The sequence below is a fragment of the Tauraco erythrolophus genome, chromosome 3 (genome assembly GCF_009769465.1).
Source record: "Tauraco erythrolophus isolate bTauEry1 chromosome 3, bTauEry1.pri, whole genome shotgun sequence".
Taxonomy (NCBI): Eukaryota; Metazoa; Chordata; class Aves; order Musophagiformes; family Musophagidae; genus Tauraco; species Tauraco erythrolophus.
The window spans coordinates 66,806,030-66,825,820 of record NC_141467.1 but is presented as its reverse complement, the minus strand read 5'-3'; the positions used below and the strand labels follow the sequence as shown (position 1 = coordinate 66,825,820).

Genomic DNA, 19,791 nt, shown 5'->3' with positions numbered 1-19,791 from the left:
CTTAAGCGTGCAGTTTAACCACTGTTCTGGAATCTGAAAAGTTGGCTAGAGTGTCTGAACACTCACCTACTGCCACATCTGCTCTACGTAGTGTCAGAAGGATATTTATGCTTAGGATATGTGCTGTCTTTTACTGGAAAAATAGTGTTGTTCATGGAGAAAGAGAGAGGATGGGGAGCTGAGAACTAGCTTACTTGTACTTTCACAGTAATTCAGTACTCAACTGTTTCTGTTCTGAACAATGAACAAGTTCCGCCATAATTTGCACCTTCCCTAGGGGAGACTAGTTAGCCTCTGGGGGTTAGTGTTCCAGAGGCGTGGGGCGGGCTGAGAAGGACAACCAGAATTGGATGTGAAGTGGTGCTTCACATCCTGTTGTTTTATTTATAGCAATAGTCCGAAATAGTTCTTTTTTTCTACATTTGCTTGTTGTTTTCTTTTTCCCCCTAGCCAAAGAATAAAATAACTTGTAAATGTATAGATCTTTGTTTGTCAATAGAGTTGTTCACTCCTGTACCTAAGTGATCTTAAGTAAAACTGTTAAATAAAATATTGTGTTTGTTTCAGGTTATTAAAATCGGATAAAATTGTAAACTGAAATTTATATTAACAACTTGACATTGTTTTATCTTGAATTGAAATACCATCTTATTCATATTAAATATCACAAAATGGGTTATAATCTTGAATTATAATTTAAATATAAACAAGTAGAATGTTTGTTAGAATGACGTAAGTTCAAATTTTATAACTAAGTGGTTTCTAAATTTGTGTTAATCATTCTAAGCAAGAGCTTAATATATTAAAGAAAGGATTTAAACTAGTATTAGTCACTCAAACTAATTGAAGTGCAGTAAGACATGATTTTGACTTTTGTTTTGTGTGTACCCCCCTCCCCCATTTTTAATGACACTACTCCAACACCTTGTGTCATTTTACAGACAAAATTTGTTAATATTTCATTGCATTTATTAATGAGATCACTATCTGAGCGGAGCATTAGGATTTCCTTAGTTTCTGTAGTCTACTGTGTTTCATTCTGTGTTCGAAAGAGTTGGGTATTGGGCAAGAATCTGCTCGGTTTTGTCGCCTTTGTTGGAAGCTTTTAACTTGGAAGCCATTCTGCCATTGTGTCACTTGGTTGGTAATGTTATTTGTCGAACAGACTTCAGAGCATCTCAGGGAGGAGTTCCTGAGAACTCCTGTGTGTGAGGGGTGTGAATGCTAAAGGTGGGAGGTAATATAATGAAAGGTATGAAGATGCTGGAAGGGAGGAAGATAGTTTCTTCTCCTTCCTATTGGTCAGGAATTTGCCTGCAAGGAAGTAAATGGATCAAATGTCATAACCTGGAAGGAAGGCATACTTTCCCGAAATATTGCTGACTATAAGAGTTATTGTTATTGTTGTTATTGTTACTTATTGAAGAATATTGAATATCTGGAACATGGAATTATTTTCATGTTTTGTCTAGTCCTGGATGACACAGATTTGAACCACTTCTGGACTAGCTGTTTCTCGGATGAACCACTGATCTGCTAGCTTCTGGGTTTTACTGGGGGTAAACAGGAACATCAGTCATGTCAAAAATAACTTACGTTTTAGGTTGACAGGCACTCCGTGTTTTCACTTTTCTTGGTGTTGAGTCTTATTAGTAAACATATTTGATACTAGTGATTTGTGATAAAATAGCAAACTTAGGAACCTGTGTTATGGAAGTAAATCCATATGACTGTGTGAAATGGTAAATGAGAGATAGGACTAGCCAAAGAGTGCTTTTGCTGCATGGGAGCTTACTTAGAAATATTAAGTTGTTTTTTTTTGTTGGAATCAATCCATGCCACTACTTTAAAGCTTATACACAAAAATCAAAGTAAAGTGTTGGTTTTAGTTGATTGTGGATTTGCATGTTTGAGGAGGACTTGATATTAGAATGCATTTCCTGAGATGATTTCTTAAAACATACATATATTTATTTTTTTTTTAATATTTGATCTCATATATTTTCTTTCAAGAATGTATTCCTGTGAGATTGGAAATCTCAGTCTTTATGGAATAATTTCCTATGATTTAAGTGTGCTAAATAACTAGAGAACACGAACAAAAGTACTCATGAAATGGAAGATGTTTCCTAAAATTAATTTCAGTAATTTAAAATTACGAAAAATGTATTGTAAAAAATTAGAATGTCTTGTCAACAGCATTAAACTGTTAGTCCTTCTATTTTAATATTTTTTGAAATAATAAGAAATAGAAGCACTGCAGACTTTTTTCCCTCCCTTCTAGTCGTTATTGTGGTATTTAACACTGTTTAAAACCAAATAGAATTATTAGTCATCATGGTTTCATGTAAGAATCGGCAATGGTGGTTTCTTTATTGTTTTTCTGTATAATCCACATTTAACAAGCAGTATATCTTTTATTGATAGATTAATAGTCTTAATATTTGCATTTTTCTTGTTATTTCTACCTACATGAGCTGTGAAAACAGCTTGCCAATGTCTTGGCAGAAACATTCTAGGAATGTGGTGTTTAGCTGGCATACTGGATGCAAATTTAAATACTAAGTTTTGAATATAGTTTTGTAAAGTAATTTTGATACCATTTGCAACCAATGCAGGTGAAGAATAGAAGCTCTTATGAAACTGCTTATAAACATGTATTTTTTGTTTTAAACTAATCCTGATTTCAAATGTTTGCCTGAATAGTTTTACTTTCCAGTCATTTTCAGTTATTTAATATTATATTTGTGGTTATGATACCATTTCCATAACTATGCCTTTGTTTCATTTTACAGAGGAAATAAAGGCTGAAACAGAAAAGCAAAGGTATGTGATAGTTCATCATATTGAGTGATAGTGCTTTTCATTTCTTAAAACGTGTACCATACTTATTCTGCATTGGGGAATACTGGCTTTCTCTGAAAAGCATTTTCGATGTATTTTGTAAGGTTGGTGGTCTCTGGAAATGTGCTAAAGTGCTCCTTCTGTTACTGACTGTTATGGTGCAAGGCGTGGGGCCTGGGAGTAGAGGCAGAAGATAGCTTAGAGGGAGCTGGCTGTTATTGTCTGGCCAGGGAGTGTAGGATTAGAAAAGGTCTTTGTGGGTGGCACAGAAGGAAAGTATTGGTGGAAGGGCCTGACCTTAAGAAGCTCTTAAAGTGAGATCAGAGGAGGGGGAGGAGCCTAGAATGCACATAATACACTTGAACTGTAAGTTCACGACGGAGGAGGTTGGATGAGGAGGTGGGAAAGGGTAGAGAAAACTAGTGTGATTTTGAAAGAGAGTGTCTAGAAAGGACCTTGTTAGGGAATTAGGTGTAGATTTCTGGAGGCAATCCCTCTACAAGTGAAGATGGAAGCCAAAATTTACATTAAACACTCTGCTATCAACAAGTAAATTTTTAAGTATTAGTAAACTGTGGAATTGATTGTTAGTATTTAATTATGTGTTCCACAGGATCTTCTTCCTCGTTCAGTGTTCGTTGCTAGCCATGAGTCAGGGCTGTGTGGTCAAGACTGTTTATACTACTCGTTGAAAGAAGCAGATGAGTGAAACTGATGATGAAGGTGTTCTTGCGGCTTAAGCAGATGAGTGCTGCTTGGGGACCTGTGTTCTGCCCTGTAACTGAATTTCTGGTTTAGGCAAATCGTTAAGCCACAGCTGTCAAAAATGGCTGCTAATTATTTCTGCTTCATCTCCTGGGTATTTGAGCTGAAATGGACAAGTTTTTGTTTGGAAAATGTAACCACTTCTAGCTGGAAAGGAAGCCAGTGGGAGCTTTTGTTTCAGATGATGTAAAGGAAGATTTCATGTCAAACATGCTGAACAATTTAGTCTTGCAGTTTATCAAATTGAGCGCGTAAAAATTAATGCATGCGTTTGACTGAGTCACTGCGCTTCGATTTCCACCAGCAAAATCAAGTCAATACCATCAGCTCATAGTATGGTTGTAAAAATAAATTTAATATTTGTGTAGTGTTCAGAAAATGTGCCACCAAGCACCACAAGGCAGTCTCAGACAGAAAGTGATAATGTAGTTTTGTAACAGGTTTTACTTAGAGTAGTAGAAATAAAGCAGAAGTCCACATTGTGAAGCATCATAAGAAAAAAACGCATAACGTTAAATATTCAGTGAGGGATATTTGTTCTGGGCACTGAATAAGGAAAAGTAGTATCTGATCCTGTAGTTAAATATCGTGCTAAAATTAATGAGTGCTGAATTGTAATGATTTATACAAGCATGGTTCAGCCATTTCTGACCTTTGGGTGCTTAAATTCTGCCTTATTAATATCTGAAGTTGTGATTTTTTTGGGGGTGTAATGTGTTTGTCTTACCTGCCTATTTACGTTTTTGAAATAGATTTGGATTTACAGAATCATAGAATGGTTTAGGTTAGAAGGAACCTCAAAGATAATCTAGTTCCAACCACCTTGCCATGGGGAGGGACACTTTACCCTAGATCAGGTTACTCAAAGCCTCATCCAACCTGGCAGTCAACACTTCCAAGGATGGGGCAGCCACAGCTTCTCTGGGCAACCTGTTTCAGTGCCTCACCACCCTCAGAGTGAAGAATTTCTTCCTTATATCTAATCTAAATCTGCCCTCTTTCAGTTTAAAGCCATTGCCCCTTGTCCTATCACTACATGCAAAAAGTCCCTCTCCAGCTTTCTTGTAGTCTCCCTTTACGTACTGGAAGGCTGCTAGAAGGTCTCTGTGGAGCCTTCTCTTCTCCGTTTCTTTTATTCAATGCTGTCTTTGTTTTGACAGTAGCCTTTTTCTGCTATGAAGGCTTTGCCGGACTTGGAAACTATGAATTGATTTGCCCTGTTCTTACTGTAGAGTCAAAGTTTTTAGATGCAGTAGAAAATACTGTTTTTTCTAGGCCTTAGAATTGAGAAATCTTTTAGTTTATAAAATTATTTTCAGCTTCTGATTTCTGTAATTGAGATTTGAATATCCGAACAAGGGACTTCCAATTATAATTTTTTTTAATTTTTTCAGTCTGTGTTCAAGGAAACTGATCTCGTGGTTAACCTGGAATGCATTGGTCATTTTCACCTCCCAGAAATTTTACATGGAAAATTGCTTCTTTTGTTTTGTTGTTTGTTTCTTTTTAAACAGAACTGGTGCTTTGTAGTGGGGCAGAAGGGAATGGAATAGAAAAAGAGAGGCTGATTTTTATGTAACCATTACACAGCAAATGCTGCCAAAATAATTTTAAAAGTTCATTCTTTGATGCGTACATTACCCTGTTTCTATGGCTGATGCATAAATACCGGCATACTTAATAATTCTCATGCTTGGTAGATCCCTTGGTGGAAGAAAGTTTTGTTAGAGACAGTTTCTGGTTTCACAGTCTGCTGAAAAAAGCCCCAGCTAAAGTAATTTCTTTGCTAACATAAAGAAAATAACTTTCGGGTTTCTCTTCCCCGCCACTCTGCTATTCCCTTCCCTTCCATCGTCAGCAAGCTGATGAGCTTTTTCAGTTACCTTTCCAGAGACAAGGGGAGCATCATCTTCCATATTTATTAGTTTGGGCATTTTTTAATAGTTTTCAATTAAGAGAAGCTTCAGGCTTCTGCAGTTGCTTGCTATGGCATGGTTCTTCGTTTTTGGAATCTCATCATGGTCTGCTCCTTGTTTCTGAAAAAGGCTGGGTTTATTTCCGGAGTGCTTTTCTAACCTAATTTTAATGGTTTCAGTCACTAGATGAAGAACAGTCTGGTCATAAGACTTGAGCAAGAGATACCACCCTTCCATTCATCAGAGAAAAGCTTTTATAGGAATTTCAGAGAGGTTTGAGAATGCAGAATAATCTTGTACTTCTTCTGCAACTTATGCGATTTGGGTTTTTTTTCCGAAAGAGCCATTTCTAGCAAAAACAATATTGGGCAATAAAGAAAGTTACTCATGCAACAGAAAAACAAACCTCTTGTTCTTCAGGAAAAAAAATATGTAGGCATAAATCTTTAAACTTTCAAAAGAGAAGTAAGTTAGTAGAAAGTAGAATCTTAACACTAATTATTCACCGTTAAGACCTAGAATTTAGGTGCTCTTTTTAAGCTGCCTAAACAAGGACTGTTTGAATGCGGTACCAAACATCTCAAGTACAATCCAACTTGCTACTTGAAAAGCTGAAATTGATAGTTTATCATATTGGTTAATTTAAGGCTCTCTCCATGATGTATAGGACTGCATTCACTCTTTGGATTTATAATAAACTGTTAGCAGTTCATTCTTGTACTTCAGCAACATTAAAAACATATGTTTTCTATGATCTGCGTTCCTTGAAGCATCTAATTTAATTTGCAACAAATGCATAGGGCCTGGATTTGAAATTCGTTGTTCTGTAAAGATCTGTTTGAGTTACTCTAAGAATTTTGTAATCTTTCACTACAGAATATGAAGTTATGCTCTTTTTTTTTTGTAATACCACTTAATCAAGTCTGTGTAAGACAGTATAGTTTACAGTAAAGTATAGTTTTTATAGTAAAGATACATACGTGTGCACAAAAAGGGTTAGGAATACTTTACAGAAAGGTGATGAGCTGTTCTATGAAATGAAAAATGCAAACGTCTTGCTTTAAGTCAAAGGCAAACTCCATTGATGCACACAAATTAGTGAAAAATTACCCATTCTTAATTGTCCTTTTTAGCTAAGTATTCATGAACATGCCCTTTTTACAAGTGCTGTAAGTAATAGCACCTCAACAGCTAATATTTTTCTCAAATTTTGTACAGTTAGTCATTTCAGATACATTGCCCAAGTGAGATATGTTGGTAACCACTGAACTCTTAAATTCGTCTGAAGCACAGGTAGAGCAAAGTTTTTGCATTTTTTTTTTTGATGTATGTGTTTGTTTTTCTCTGAGTATGTCCAGGGTTGAAGTTCAGATATGATTTAATCTCCAAATAGATTTACTTTCTCTAAAGTACTGAACCAAACTTGTATCATAATAGAGTAGTTGAGTAGTTTCTAACTTTCATGGTCATAAAAATTTTCGACAAGTTGTATTTTTATCTGTTCTAGTAGTAACAGGCCAGACTTCTTTCAGAGTTATCGTTTAATGTGGAAATGATCCTGAATAGATTTCCCTCCTTCCCCTCTGCCTTCACCAACTGAGTAAGCGGAGTCTTTTCCTGTTTTCAGAGGAAACAAATCTTTCTGCCTTCAATCTTCATAGTCTGTAAATGGATCAATTTGCCTGATCCATAAAGGAGACAGATGAAGTATAAAAGCTGTTAAGAATATTTGTATGACCGTATTATCATTGTGTTAACTTCTATGAAGTTACTCTTTCCTAATGTTAATTTTCTTGATATTTTATTTCATCATAAACATTGTGGTGGTGAGAACTACTTGTGTGAGCACTTACGGCATTTTAATACAATCATTCTGTTTAGTCCCCCTCATGGAGAAGCAAAGCCTGGTTCAAGCACTCTTCCACCTGTGAAATCAAAGACAAGCTTCATTGAAGCAGACAAATACTTCCTACCGTTTGAATTGGCATGCCAGTCAAAGTGCCCCAGGATTGTCAGTACATCTCTAGATTGTTTACAGGTCTGTATGAAGATGAGATTTAACTGTCAACTATAAAATTCTGTTGGTTTAGAGGGGGAAGTACAGTTGTGTAACAAGTAATGCAATTGTTTTTCTATTATTTTTCTTTATTGCACACACAACCAAATCGAATATATTTCTCACAACATGTTAATATACATCTTATTTGTTAGTAGTGCATGTATGTGTTTATTTGTGTATGTATTACCACAGTTACATGTTTGTATTAGTTTTATTATGTTGTGTACAACTACCTATTTTCATGTGCATATTTATGTGTTGAACTAGCACAGCAGGTATAGCATTATCAAATTCATTTTATGCTGTTTATAATTGCAGTAAAATATTTTCAGTTTGAGATGTCTAGTCTCTCAAAACTCATAGGCTCTTATACCATTTTCAGAACAAATTCTGCAGCATGGAATTGAGCCGTTTGCTTCTCCTGAGTAGCCTAACAGTGAACTCAATGTATTTACGTTCACAGGCACATGCATGCTTGGCATACTGTCACACTAAGATGCCTTGCTACTCAGTATTATTTTTTAAGTAGGTGGGGCCATGGAGACTTAAAAATACTCTCATACCTGAAGAGTTCAGAAGAGGATCTTAATTTTGTAATAAATTCCATTTTGAAATATCGAAGATCTAGAGAGAGAAAGGGATAATAGAACACTTAGAAACAGAAGACTAGCTAGTAGCTTAAATAGAAAGCATTTGCAGCTGTTTTTTCTGGTATTAAAAGCAATTTTGTGCTGACTACGTATGAAGACTTGTGTGATGTGAGTTAGTATTTGGAATCCTGTTTGCTTTAAAATGTTGTCAACTGATGAACAAAAGTTTTGATGTTAAGCTTGCTGACAGACTTTGTGTTGCAGTTGCTGAGTGGAAATTGCATAAATCCGGAGAACACTTGAAAAAAAAATCCTTGATGTTTTATGAGATGGGCTAAAATGTACTGGTTTAATTATTCTGTGCAAGTTAGAACTATCAAGTGAATTTATATATTATAACAAAAACCTTACTTATTTTTTAAGCTTTTATTTATGTGTTGTTTTTTTTTCTCCTTTCCAGAAACTTATAGCATACGGGCATTTGACGGGGAATGCTCCAGACAGTACAGCTCCAGGCAAAAAGTTAATTGATAGAATTATTGAGACAATATGTGGCTGTTTTCAAGGCCCTCAAACAGACGAAGGGGTTCAGCTACAAATAATAAAGGTAATATAATTAATACTTCCATTGTTTATAATGATAACAGCAGGAAGACATTCATGGCCTTAGAGTTCAAAACCAGAGGTGTTTAATTTGTAAATGTAATGGTAATTTTAAAATATTTTCTTGATCGTGTTTGCTTGAGGTGAAAACTCTCTGTCTTATACTTCTTTCCCTACTCCATCCCATCACATTTTGGGTGAACTCATGGTTGTGACCTAAATTCTTGTGCACAGACCACTGGGTGAAATTTGATTCACAGCAGATCAGTGGAGCGCTCTGATTGTGAGAACTTAGTATCAAATAATCCTGCATTCCCAGTGGGGAAGATGGTAATTAAGGAGCAGATTTTTAAATCCATTTCGGAATTATTTTATGAAATACAATTAGACCTGGCAGTCATGTGTTACCATGGTAGCTTTGTGCTGCTGTGTCATAGACTTTTGCTTGAAGGAGGTCTAGGGTTTCTTTCCATAGCTTATGTAAGATTGCATGTGGAGTTTGTACAAATAAGTGTTTCTGGGAAACCTTAGCGGTTTTCTGATTGCATCCATTAATTACAGGTGTTTATAACGGGAAATTATTTTGCTGACTAATAGAAGTCAGTCACCGAGTGAAAGTACCGTACCCTACTCCTGTAGGTTGTGATGATAAGCCGTAGTGAAGAATACAATGAAAGTTAGTTACGAGGAACAAAGTGTTTGTTACCTCGTATTCTTGCGTATGTGTCATGAGGTGTCGACATTTCTTGCAGACTGTGCTTACTTCTTTTACTGCAAAGAGGGTGGTTTGTTCTCCTACTCCTTTTCATCTCTCAAATCTTCCTTTTTCCTGACACTCCACTTCTCCAGCAGATAGTTGTTACAAACGTTGGTTTATGCTGCTATTGTCTAGATTTGTTGTGTTGTTTTGCCCCAGCATTTAACACATTTTTCATCTTGCAAATTGAAGTTTTCTTTGATTTAAACTTTCAGTGGCTGAAACCCTTATATCTCCCTCTCACTGTAATACCTTCTCTCTGAATGCTTTCTTATTCTGGTCCTCTCAGCCCTTGGTCAAGATGTTAAAAAGTTAACCTCTGGCTTGAAAGGGGATCTCTGTGAGCCGAAATTCCTTCTGTCCAAGAAGATACCTGAGAAACAAATACTTCAACAATTGTAAAATGCATTGTGTAAATTCATTTAGTGCCTTCATTTTTTGACTGTTTAGGGTTAGCTAATTGCCATGTTAGAATGCCTGGGAAAGTGGAGAGTACCGTTTTGACTTTGACTCCATGTTTGTACAGTACATTGGATGCTATAAAAAGCATCAAAATTGAAAATAATCTTAGCAAAGACTGGAACTTTTTACTTCCTTTGGGGGAATAATGAAACTGCCAAGTCAGTCATATTCTCTTAGGCTTCATAATTCTTTAGATCTGGACTGAGTGTGGACCCTACTTTTCTAGTATGATGTGAAAGATGGATCCATGTGTCTTTTCAGACTCTTCTGTGGTCTTGGTGATTGGTGTGTTCTCTGAAGAATTTTAATTCCATCAGAGATAGAAGACAGGGTACCTGGCTCTCCGACTTTTTGTGCTGGCACTCCCAGGCTATTCAGAATATGATCAGTGCTCCCGCAGGGCAGCTGCATCACCAACACCACAGTAAAATCTGAGAAACTTGATCACTCGGACACCTTCCTCTCGGGAAGGTTGCCTTGGATCTACATGCTGAATGGATGGCCCTTGTATAGTGTGCTGCCCTCAGTCTAGGATGGGGGAGCTGGCGTTGGGTAAGAGTTGACATGTGCTGTTTGCTAGTTACTAGATGGCTTTCCAGTGATGGAGTCACCTTAAGCAGGTTCCCAACAACTGGAGCTGCTTAAGAGTTCTGAAAATGCCTTTCTGCTGACTACGAAGGAAATAATCTTGCCAAGACCAAGGAGTGTAATTTGTTTCTTTTTAGGTATCTAAGCTTAGAGGTATGGCGGTTGTTCTGACAGTTGGTGGCCAGTTTAACTTTTCTGTCCCTGTTTCTGCTTGCATGTTCTTGTCTCTGTAATCCTCTTGCTCTTCACCTGCAGACTCTGTGATGAACCAGATGAAGATATTGGCCTTTTCCTTCCTTCCTCTTGTAGTTTAGTTTGATTTAGTGTAATTTTGATGGAAAGGAATGCAAATTCTTGTTCAGTTGTCATGGTGGGGGTTGCTGTGGCAGAATAAAGCAAGTAATGAGGCTACTGCTGCCATTGAATATGTTTTCTTCAAATTCTGTTTGAAACAGCCTCCCTTGATTGAACCTTTTTGCCTTCAGGCTTGCTCTGCTAGTGCTGCTATGACATTTGTGGTGTATGTGTCTAAACTTCCTGTTGACACCTGCAGCGGTTTTAGTTGAAGTTCTTTACATTTCCGTCTGGCCTTTTTGTTCCTAAATAACTACAGTTATGACAGAAATTGTGTTCTTTTAAAAAAAAAAAATCTTTAAAGAAAGAATAGAGACGAGGAAAAAGGATAGGACATGAGATCAACTGCTTATCCTCATCTGTTTTCTTTCGTTAGTCTGCTGTACAGTAAGTATTTGTTACTATCTAGATACTTTTACAACTTAACTGGCTCGTGTTTGGCAAAGAAAAAATTTTGTGTGTACTTGATAGTTGTAGTTTGAAAAGTTGGATGTTATTTTAGTGACAGCTTTCTGAGTCTTCCGTGTGCAGTAGACTGTTCATAAGGTCAGCTCCTATGTGTGTCTTTTTACAAATAGTCATGCGGTCAGTATGACTGGTGTCTGTGGAGGAAGGAAAGTTGGATTAAACATTGCTTGCACAAGTTGCCTTTTGAAACTAAAAATAGAGGACAACTCATTGTTGAATTACAGAATGGGAAGACTGTAAAAGCGAACTAATTTCAACGAATAAGGAGAATGATGATAAGTTTCATAGAATGGTTTGGGTTGGAAGGGAGCTCAAAGATCATCTGATTCCAACTCCCTGGCCATGGGCAGGGACACGTTCCCCTAGATCAGGTTGCTCAAAGCCTCATCCAACCTGGCCTTGAACGCTTCCAAGGATGGGCAGCCGCAGTTCCTCTGGGCAACCTGAGGAATAAGCTTTATTTATAGTAACTAGGTAGAGGCACACGACAACAGGTTCTTCCTCAAATATAGAACAATAGGAGCAAAGAACTGGAAGAGAAGCATAAGGAAACAGTCTCACAGTTAGGATGATAGCCAGTAGTTTCAGGACAAGGAAGGCTTGATGGCTGTTGGTATTTTTGCAGGCTTTGTGACAAAGAAAGTTTTTGTGGAAGGACCTGAAGTATAATGAGGTAGTACTAAAAATGTTTTTACAAAGGTTTCCTTCTGTGCCTGAAGAACAGCAAAGGGGAGGAGTACAGTAAAGTAGGCTTTTTTTTTTAATCATCTCTTCTTAGCACTCACACTAAAGTTATTGGACGAAGACAAATGAGCTAAGTGTGACCAGAAGGAGTGGGAACTCAGCTGCAAAAAGCCTTGAGCAGCAAATTTTTACCATGATAGAAAAGAGCAACCTAATCCTGTGACTCTCTATACAGCCTCTATACAGCCACTGCAGTAGCTTGCTGTTCTAACCTCTGCAGAGGCATTTTTCTGTCCAGGCTTTGCTCACAGATGTTTTCCTACCTCATCCCTTGTCCTGACATTGAATACTCTGAATCAACTAAAATCGCTTATAAAATAAACAAACAAACGAAACCTAAAACCCAAACACCAGAAAAGCACCGGTAGGGGTTTTCTTATTCTGTTTTGGTTTTGATTGTATTAACGTGTTGCCATTAAAATATCATAGGTGGCTTCGTGCCCCAGACGTGTTGCACAGTGAGCAGTAAGAGTGTAGGAATGGGAGGAAGGCAGAGCTTTCGTTGTTGCACCTCTCAAGGACATGCATTGCTGTGTAGCAGTTCGAGATTTTGTGTAATCCTCCTTAACTGGGGACTGTTGCTGAGGTGGTTGTCTTCTACTCATCTGTCTCTCTTCTCTTCCTCCTTGCATTGGACCTAGTAGCTGTGTGGCCACAGAGTAAGGTTGGAGAGTAATCTGATGAAAACTGATAAAGTAAGAAAAGGAAGAATTAGTTTTCTAACATCAGAGTTAAGGGTTTCAGAGGAGCAGGACTGCTGCTCCTGATTGTAAGCTGTGGTTTCTCGGGGTTAGCTGTCATGCCAGTTGTCGTAATGATGTACTGTTATATGAAACAGAATGAGGTTATGTTGTTTAGGCCATGCCTTCAAATTGAGCCCTAAATGGAAGCTGCTAAGAGGGAAAGATGTTGTCAGAAAGTAATTGTAAAATATTTCCTGTCTCGTGTTCATTCTCGTATTTCTGCTAGCTTGTGATAGTAGAGGAAGAGAAATGGCATTGAGATATGAAGTAAGCATGATTAATAGTGTGAGGATGGCTCTAAATTGATGGAATATGAAAGATAACTATCAAAAGATCAAAGTTAAAAATGCTTATACATTTACAAACATGCATAGTAGTCATTAGGGTTTGTTGTCTCCAGTACCTAGAAAAGAAACCCAAAGAAGCGACTGTCAGGACCTCTGTAACCAAGTTGAACTCATTAATAGTTACATATCTTCAAGGAGATGCCCCGCTGGAAAGACTGATTTCTCAGTCTACATAGAAGATGTAGTTATTCAGTGAATTTAGATTAATACCTTAAGGAGGTATATCTGTGTGTGTGTGTAAGCATTTCTTTGCGTCCACATCCCCTTACCTAGTGGTGTGAAAAGAACCAAGCTCTAGTAGTCATGATAAGTATACTGAAGAAACCTGTGACATTCAGGCTGTTAAGCCAATGAAAACAAAAGAGCACATAATCCATCTGTAGTATTGTCACCTGTTTCTACTAGCAGGCATTGTCTCCTATTATTAAAAGTGAGGGGGGAAAAAGCCCATAAGACTTTACTGAACTGAGATGGAAGTTAAAATCGGACTTTCAGATACCAAATTCTTAATCACTCAAGTTTAACAAGGAAACAGAAAGTGACACAAAGGAATAACTTCATGAATTACATAGCTAGAACAAAAGAGATATAGACTTGATCCCCTGCCTCCCTGCACCTTTTCATTGGTGTTCTAAATGCTAGGCAGCAAGAGACTTTCTCTTCTAAATGAGAAATTTTTGGTGATTCTTCAGCTGACGTATTGTAAGTGTGTCTCAGTGTTATCTTTTGCAATTGGGCAAAAGGAAGTCCTAACTAAATCTAAGTATTTACTGTATTAGGCCTGAACAGTACTGCTTTGGAAAAAATAGCTGTCTGTTTACGCTTGGGCTCCACTTGTCTGTCTTGTTTTCAGGAGTCAGTGATTTTATTTTTTTAAACTGGGATAGATAAAGTTCTTCAAGGTTAATTCTGTTACAGAATTATAAGTGAAAGATTAAGGGAGTTTTCTGTTTTGGCCTTTCAGGACTTTATCATCATCAAAACTTGAAAAGTAGAATACTACGATGTGTACAGGTGTGCAGCCTTTCCAGCCAGATTGGAGAGGGCAGAATCTAATAACCAGGAGTTACCTGCCTTCAGGGTGATCGCGTTTGCTTCTGACACATGTAAGAAAGGGTTGGAGAAGTCAACAGAGCTGTGATTGATATGGGTAACTTTGGAGATAAATTTTGGAGTATGAGAGTACTGTGGTGTAGGGGATAATAGAATCATAGGATGGTTAGGGTTGGAAGGGACCTTATAGATCATCTAGTTCCAACCCCTGTGCCATGGGCAGGGACACCTTCCGCCAGACCAGATTGCTCAAAGCCCCATCCAACCTGGCTTTGAACACTTCTAGGGATGGGGCATCTACAGCTTCTCTGGGCAACCTGTTCCAGTGCTTCACCACCCTCAGAGTGAAGAATTTCCTCCTTAGATCTAATAAAAATCTACTCTCAGTTTAAAGCCATTGTCCTACCACTAAATGCCCTTGTCACAAGTCCTTCTCCAGCTTTCTTGTAGTCCCCCTTTAGGTACTGGAAGCTTGCTAGAAGGTGTCACTGGAACCTTCTCCAGGCTTAACCTCAACTCTCCGAGCCTGTGTTCATAGGAGAGGTGCTCCAGCCCTGTGCTAATCTTTGTGGCCCTCCTCTGGACTCGCTCCAGCAGGTCCATGTCTGTCTTGTACTGAGGACTCCAGAGCTGAGCGCAGTACTCCAGGTGTGGTCTCAGGAGAGCAGAACAGAGGGGCAGAATCACTGCCCTCTTCCTGCTAGCCATACATCTTTTGATGCAGCCTAGGATACAACTGGCTTTCTGGGCTACGAGCGCACATTGCCGTCTCATATCGTTTTTCATCCACTGGTACCCCCAAGTCCTTCTCCTCAGGGCTGCTGTCAATCCATTCATTCCCCAGCCTGTATTGATGCTGGGGTTGCCTGGACTCATGTGCAGGACCTTGCACTTGGCCTTGTTGAACCTCATGAGGTTCACGTGGGCCCGCTGCTCAAGCTTGTCCAGATCGCTCTGGATGGTATCCCGTCCTTCAAGGATGTCAACCGCACCACTCAGTTTGGTGTGTCTGCAAATTTGCTGAGAGTGCATTGATGAAGGTATTAAACAGTACTGGTCCCAATACGGACTCCTGAGGGACACCATTTTCACTGATCTCCATTCCCGATAAGGCTCTGGATTTTGTTATAACTTTTATATGTCCTCTTTCCTGAACAATGTTTCCATTAGCAGAATCAGGACATTGATAAGTTTTGTGGAGATATTGAGTCATTGCACAGGAAGGATAAGAATTCAGGATGGGGGTATGAATTTCAACTTAGCACTTCTTGGTTTTTAGAAGTACTAACTTTTAGTGCGGTGACATGTAAACTGAGTTTTGGGAGGTAGAAAAGAACAGTACCAGTGCTTGGAGACTTATGTTCCTTTAACAAAGCCATTATCTACAGTTTGTCTACCTCTGTGTTTTTTTTTCCTCAGCTGGTTGGGTGTTTTTTGAATTATTTTTTTTTCTTTTTGATTTTTGATTAAAAAGTGGACATTTAGGCAGTACTACTTTGTAGTGTGAGATGCTATTTAGTGGTCATGCACATAAAAATGTATATTCTCCAGTAAGAAACATAAGTACAATCATCCATGTTATACCTCCCTGTGTCCACTGATGAAAGAGCTGAGGCACCACTGGTAGAACAACAAGGAGGGACCTTAAGTGGACTACTTATCTAGGAGTAGAATTCGGGTCTCTTCAGCAGCAGCTCAGTGAGGTGGGTCTTAGATTTTCTTTTTCCTCTTAAGTACAGTGTTTTTTAAAGGGTTTGAGTCAGCAATGGATACTCTTTGTCCACTTGCCGATGCCATGTGTGGACAGAGGTGCTGACAATGTCAGTAAGAGAAACAAGTCATGGTTTGATGAGTGAAATACACAACACTTTAAATAACTGTTGTTTTTAATGCTGATAAACTTACAAAAGTATGAGCTTTCCAGTGCTTTCAGCTCTTTTTTATTTACCCTAAATGTCCTATTAAGTCGTTAATGCTGTCGAAGTCTTTAATGCTTAAAGTTCTCTGTTTTCTTCTACTGGAGTACAATGATAATTATAAATATATTTGTTCTATTGTGGATCAAGCTCTTCCCCTTTTCTTCCACTCTTCAGTACGCACCTCTGACAGTGTCTTCGCTCCCTGTCCTCAGCTTTCATCTGGCTCTATATCTTCATTTTAATCCAGCCTGCCTCTACTCTCGTATAAAGATAATGTTTTCCTTACTTCTGTGTTACCTGATCCTTTAGAAGCTTATTTGTGGGTTTTTTTTTGTAAACAAAACAAAACAAAAAAGGCAGATACTAGCCTACAGGAAAGTAAGTAGTGGATTTCTACAGAGAGGGCAACACAATATTCTAGCGTCTACCCAAAGAGAGTATTTAGAAAGGGTAGTTGTCCCACTCACAACTGCCTAATCTCATACTCAGTCTTTGTTCTTCACGTTTACAATTATTTGTAAAATAATTTTTGGACCCTTCGGATTGCTTTCCAGATTTTGACAGGTAGTCTGTTGTTCCTATTTCATGTCTAGAAAATCCTAGAATGACTTTTAATAACTACCTGTCTGGTAACTGCATTACTTCTTGCTGTTATATGCTATGAAACGTGTAATTCCTGGATATGTTGGTTGAAAACTCTTTCAATTTAATATAACTGCTATTTATGATGTTCCAATATGACTACAAGAGTACATGGTGAAAACTTAATTAAACTTCAGTTCAAGATATGTACTTAATTTTTTTTTTTTTTTAAGTAATCTAATTTTGGTATTTATTCATTTGCAAAGTATTTGATCAACAAGAAAAGTTTTCACTGGAAAACGTGTATATGTGTGTGTTTTTGTTTAGGCTTTGCTCACTGCAGTAACATCTCAACACATAGAAATCCACGAAGGAACAGTGCTACAGGCTGTAAGAACATGTTACAATATCTATCTAGCAAGCAAAAATCTCATAAATCAAACCACAGCCAAGGCAACTCTAACACAAATGTTGAATGTCATTTTTGCACGTATGGAGAATCAAGCAGTGAGTATCTCAGTATCTTTATATAGAAAACAGCTCTTAAAAGCAAACCAGGTTGAAAGATTCGTTATGTCATTATTATTAAAGCTTTTTGGCTTTCCTAACTAACGTACTTTTGGGGAAAAAAAAAAAAAAAAACAAGAACAACAGAATCTGATACCTTACATTGTTCTTTTTGTGTTTTGCACTCTGAAATAGGTGTTAAATGTGGCTTTGGGGGTGGGGGTGGTTTACAGGATTTAAACTTCTCATGGTGGTCCTCTGTGTTTAATGGATGTATTCAACTTGATAATCCATTAGACAAGTTAACAGAAATTTTTCGTTTTCTGGGGATTCCAGGTCAAGGAACCATGCAGCTGAAATAGATTTTTGTCTTACAGTTTTTAAGTATGATGATTTCTTCCTGAAGATCTGTAGTGTTTTAGAAGTGCTACCCTTGCCGATTTTAACTCCCATTTTTATTTTTGTCCCTGGATGTTTAGTCAGTTTCCTATTGATTTATTTTTAATTTATTTTTAGTCTTTTCGCTTAATACCACATGCTTTTAGGATAACAGAAGACTTGTAAGTTCTCCAATGTGTTTCTCTTTGTGAGAGCTTTCGAAAAAGAAAAAAGATCTGCCTTGATATTTCTCTTTCTTGTATACTGTCACATCTGCTGGCTGAACTTCCTTATAGGGCAGGCAGACAACTCTTGGTCCTATGCTATGTGTAGTTTAGTCATCTGTCTTCCATAGTGAAGGGATGGTTAAGATATGGTAATATGCATAGTTGGGAAGCAGCCCTCTTGCAAAGGTTTATCCTGTGATATTAAAATTATTAATATGAAGGATGCATTTTCTTAAATCATTACATCTTTATGAAGGCATTGTGTGAGCACAGACAATAGAGATTTCGTATTAATAAAATAATGTATATGATATGTATACAGCTCATTGTTTTGTTTTGATAGTAAAATTCTTGTGTGATTGCAATGTTTTTGTAGCTTCAGGAAGCCAAACTGATGGAAAAGGAGAGACACAGACAGCAACATCATCTACAGCAGTCTCCAGTCAGCCATCATGAGCCTGAGTCACCTCAGTTGAGACATATTCCAACACAGACTGATCAGCTGTCCAAAGAACATGAGAGAGAGCTTGATCACAGCACAGATGATGGGGACAAGAACCTTCAAGAAGATATAGAGGCAGAAAACGGATCTGATATTTCTAGTGCTGAAAATGAACAGACAGAAGCCGACCAAGCTACAGCAGCAGAAAGTAATCAGTGTGTATTTCTGTTTCATGGAGGGAGGGAAAAGGTCTGTAAAAAGAGAGGCTTGAGGATTGTCTTTTTTTTCTTCTCCCAAATCTGGAGTCAGGCATATATTTTCAAATAGTGGAGTAATGCAAAATGCCTGTTGTCCTTGTTACAACTGTGGAACTTTATCACAAGTATCCTTTAGTCCTACATTCTGTTGTAGTCATTGTAGCAAAGATTCCTTTTTGCACCTGTGTAATGTTGTGAGTTTTTGAATAACATCTCAAAACCATTAAGTTTTCAGTGTTTAATGTACGTGAAAGTACAAAATTGATGTCTCTTGTGTTTAAACTGGAATGCTTACATTCTACAAATACTATTTTCAAAGCATCCAAATATGACTTTTTTTAACATATTCTCTCCTGTTAGTAAATTTGTAATTGAATTTTTAAATACTAAATGCGAGTAAAATATCTCCTTAATTCCTGAGCTTCTCATTAATGTTTGTTTGGGTTTGTTTTTCTTTTTAAAGATCTTTCTAAAGCTGATGGAGAAACTTATGATGGTGAAAGCAATGAGTGTGAAGAGAAGGCGCAAGAAATTGTAGAAAGTATTGTGCAGGAAATGGTGAACATAGTAGTTGGAGGTATTATATTAATATCTGTCTAGTCAATAGTGACTGCAGTCCGAATCTTGATGTTAAGAACTATTTTAACACTTCAGAATATTTTAACTAAAATATGTCATTATTTAAATAACACTTACATACTGAAGAAAACAGTTTCAGTTGTCTGACCTTAGCAGTGCATTATTTAACAGTAAAATTGACAAGATTTCATATGTTAATTTACACACTCTATATTGGAGAGTGATGTGTTTTTTTAAATACAAATTTTTGTTCCTTTTTTTCTATTTTGTTTCCACATAAATTCTTCACAAATGGGCCTGTGTATGTAGTCGCAGTGTAGCACTAGATTTTTCAGTTTGTTGGAAAGTGTATATCAAATCAGTGACTCTTCCCCCCCCCCCCCCCAATAATACTTGGAAACTTGGTAGAGTGGTGAACTTGACAATGTAAAGTTATGAGTTATTTTTTAAGTGTAATTTTCATTACTGAGAATTGAGAGTATTTGGAATTCCTTTAGTTACATAATGCGACGTAAATTTTGCCTTAAGCTTCTCCTTATGATACTTTGATTATGATTGTTTTAGTATTTAAAAGTTAGATTTAAAAGCTCTTTTTAATTTGCATTCT

At 37.4% G+C, this 19,791-nt stretch overlaps 1 protein-coding gene across 4 annotated transcripts in view; it reads left to right on the top strand.

The window, feature by feature from the left end:
* Nucleotides 1-19,791, top strand: part of ARFGEF1 (ARF guanine nucleotide exchange factor 1) — a 92,242-nt gene that overhangs the window by 25,929 nt on the left and 46,522 nt on the right. For all 4 annotated transcript variants that reach the window (XM_086608692.1, XM_086608690.1, XM_086608691.1 and 1 more), the window contains exons 2-7: nt 2,796-2,826; nt 7,407-7,563; nt 8,635-8,781; nt 17,122-17,301; nt 18,283-18,556; nt 19,069-19,182. In XM_086608692.1, the coding sequence (XP_086464818.1) occupies nt 2,796-2,826; nt 7,407-7,563; nt 8,635-8,781; nt 17,122-17,301; nt 18,283-18,556; nt 19,069-19,182 (903 nt within the window). The remainder of the gene's footprint in view (nt 1-2,795; nt 2,827-7,406; nt 7,564-8,634; nt 8,782-17,121; nt 17,302-18,282; nt 18,557-19,068; nt 19,183-19,791) is intronic.